This window comes from Papilio polytes, unplaced genomic scaffold (genome assembly GCF_000836215.1).
Source record: "Papilio polytes unplaced genomic scaffold, Ppol_1.0 DF823958.1, whole genome shotgun sequence".
Taxonomy (NCBI): domain Eukaryota; kingdom Metazoa; phylum Arthropoda; class Insecta; order Lepidoptera; family Papilionidae; genus Papilio; species Papilio polytes.
The window spans coordinates 353,329-356,689 of NW_013525246.1; the positions used below are offsets into that span (position 1 = coordinate 353,329).

General features: G+C 33.0%; 1 protein-coding gene across 1 annotated transcript in view; it reads left to right on the top strand.

The window, feature by feature from the left end:
• LOC106101668 (1-acylglycerophosphocholine O-acyltransferase 1) overlaps nucleotides 1-3,107 on the top strand; it is a 28,257-nt gene extending 25,150 nt beyond the window's left edge. Inside the window, exons 8-11 of the mRNA XM_013280977.1 lie at nucleotides 8-35; nucleotides 810-911; nucleotides 1,654-1,795; nucleotides 2,436-3,107. Of these exons, the coding sequence (XP_013136431.1) occupies nucleotides 8-35; nucleotides 810-911; nucleotides 1,654-1,795; nucleotides 2,436-2,521 (358 nt within the window). The 3' untranslated portion in view covers nucleotides 2,522-3,107. The remainder of the gene's footprint in view (nucleotides 1-7; nucleotides 36-809; nucleotides 912-1,653; nucleotides 1,796-2,435) is intronic.
• The last annotated feature ends 254 nt before the right edge of the window (nucleotides 3,108-3,361 follow it).

Here is a 3,361-nt window from a genome sequence, read left to right on the forward strand (position 1 = left end):
CCGCGACACACAGACTCTTCGATATATTTGTACAGGTGCAACAAATAACATCCTTCGGTTAATTAACAACTTGCCCCTATCCCTTTTATCAGCATAGTATGTGCTGCTCTTCCATACATCTCCATCAGTCATATCTGAATCCACTCCCTTCTTAAACATATCTTTCACACAATCCATCTATACTTTCTTCGGTCTTCCTCTACCTTTGTAGCCATCCACATTCATTACACACATCCTTCGGTAAATAACACATTATTATGTATTAACACGTTGAATACGAAACCAGGTCTAAAACACCTGATACGTATTTTGTGTGCGAATAAATGTATAGACCATAATAGACTATACATAGTTTTTAAGACAAACACAGAAAAAAAATGATAGTTTTATCTCCGGTTGTTTTACACCTGGTACCACAAAAACTGAAAGAATAGATCTCTACCGCTTTAAAGATATTAAAAAATGTCGTCATATTTAGGGAAAATACTGAAACATGTAAATATGTTACATTGTTTTAACGCTTAAACTCCAAAATTCAAATATAATTAAGAAGTCTGACAGATTTAGTGATCTGCTTGAGATTCGTCTCAGAATTTGACCGCTAAAGTCCTTTATTAGTCAATAAGGAGACATCCCTTAGCGAAGTTTTAGTATGAACAATCTCACAAAGGCACTGTAATGGACTACAGTTAGTGTTTGTCAATTTTTAAACTAAAATATATACCCGTTATCGAATTTAAATACATTTAAGTGAACAACTTTGTAGATGTTCTTTTAGTCTCTTATGTCCTAATAATAATTGTTTTCAGAAGTCCACTGGGCTTCTGTACTTCCCAGACTACTTGCTGTGCGCGTATTTCCTCGCGACGCAACACGCGCCGTTGACTGAACTTATTTCTTACGCGTTTAAGGTAAGATATATATTTACTATCTTTTTACATGTTTCTTTTTATAACATAAGGTGGCAAACGAGCAAACGGCCACCTGAAATCGCCAAAATGGCGAAGTGACCGCTGCCCATAGACATCCGCAATTGCAGATGCGTTGCCTACCCTTATCCGACGGAGGAGGAGACGCACATAAAGAGGATATTTCCCCTTCTTATGCATCTCCTCCACTGTCAAATTTTTTTCCTCTTCCCAACCTCTTTTTATAAGAAAAGGGTGGTAAAGAGAAAGGGACTTAAATTAGGCCTAGGCACCACACTCATCAGACTGTACACGGCATTGGTTCCATTTGACGCCTGTCTTCTGTATGGTCGTGGTATTACTGGGGGCGTGCCGGCCCTGCACTGCTAACATGTTAAAGCGGGCACTACCACTGTATTTTTTAACTTGCCATTTTATACTTATAACGCTTATTACGAAAACTTTGCCTTACTTATTCTATTAATTTAGAGTTAATTTTTCTAAAAATCTTAAAAAATGTCGCCGTAAACACTTGACGTAGTATACCACCTTTTAAAAATCACTAAAATACAACTGTTAAAAAAATTATTCTAAGATACTTTTTAACGTAAAACATTGCTTTTGACGAGTTTTAATTAACCATTAAAACCATTATTCTAAGATATTTTAACACATTGCAGTTACAAGTTTTAATAAACCATTAGAAAATTTATTCTAAGATACTTTTTAACGTAAATAATTTCAGTTATACGATAGTTCCGGTACCGGAAGTATTCCGATGGTGGACTTCGAGGAGATAGCCACTAAATGTATGGGCTTGAGCGTGCAGGACGCACAGAGCATCTTCCAACATGCTGACTTACAGAAAAATGGATTTTTGACTTACGGTAAGTTCAAATAAACTTACCCTAGGGTAATTTTTATAATGGTAGTTATAAGATGGAATATAAAGTTGTTATTGTCGTTTATTATTAAGACAAATTTATCTAATTGTCAAAGAGATTAAAAAAAATATACAAGTGTTAACTTCACTTATTTTAACACAAATAAATAATTCAAACACTGAGAAGCGTCTCAGTGGGTCTTTGAATTAAATTATTACCGTACGAAGAAGTTACCAGTGAAATTATTACCTGTCTAGTCTATGTCTATACTAATATAATAAAAAGGAATGATTTATATTTGTGAATGTTTGTATTTATTGTAATAACGCAAAAACTATTGGACCGATTTCAAAAATTCTTGTACCATTAAAAAGCTATGTTTTTATTTTATTTTATTATTTATAAATAACTTTACAACTAACTTACAAAAAAATAAAAGAAACAAAAAACTGAAGACCAATTACAAGTTATCGGAGATAGTTACAAATATAGATTATAATGAAATTCACTCTTTGTTAATTGTATATATAACATAGGCTATAATTTTAATTTCACGCAGACGAAGTCGCGAGCAATAGCTAGTATTCCTTAAATGTTTTGTATTTTACAGGTATTTTATTAATTTACCAAATAATTATTTCAGATGAATTCATATCATACGCTCGGAAGCGTTCAGATTTGTCGTTCATCTTCGTTAGCGACGTCTCTCAGAAGCCCAAGTCGCAGTGAGATGAGACACACATACCCACCGTCTGCGGTCAACTGCCAACTCCGCAATGTCACACAAGTGTGTGAGTCTGCAAGTGTGGCCCAAATGAGCTAGTACGATACAGCGTATAAGTATGCAAGTGTGATACATAATTGTACACTTATACTTGCGCAAGTGTGATACAAATGTGCTAGTATGGCACAAGTCTATGAGTGTGCAAGTGTACCACAAATTTATAAGTGTGCAATTTTGACACTTTTGTGCTATAAATATGCAAGTATGACAAGTGTACAAGTATGGCACAAGTGTTTGAGTGTGCAAGTGTGGCCCATGTGTATTACAATTAAAATTGTATGCCACAAATGTGCTACATATAAGCTACAAGTGTGCGTGTATAATACAATAGAACCTGGATGAGCGAGAAATGGATAATAGAAGTACCTCTAAGAGAAACTCAGATTCAATTCCAATTAGATTCTCGCTTACTGAGATTCGACTATCGTATTATCTTCATTTTAGATTATTACTAATGGAATTGCATTAAACTATGGTATTTTGTAATAGTATTATTAAATTTTTGTTGTTTATTTTTACTGTACTATTAATATTTGTTTGACTAGTTTTATTATTATGAGATTGTTTTTATAACGTAATGTTTGTTTGTTTTATATGAGATTATTTTGCGTTTTAAATATATTTATTTATTACACAAATATTAACGAGGCTATATAGTTGCATAATTTAATTTAAAAATGTAATAAAAAAATAAAATTTGTAAAATATTGAAGCCTACTACAGATGTTCAGTTTTAACTGAATAATTGAACTTTTAGGAAACAAAGTGCAGTACAATTTTAACTG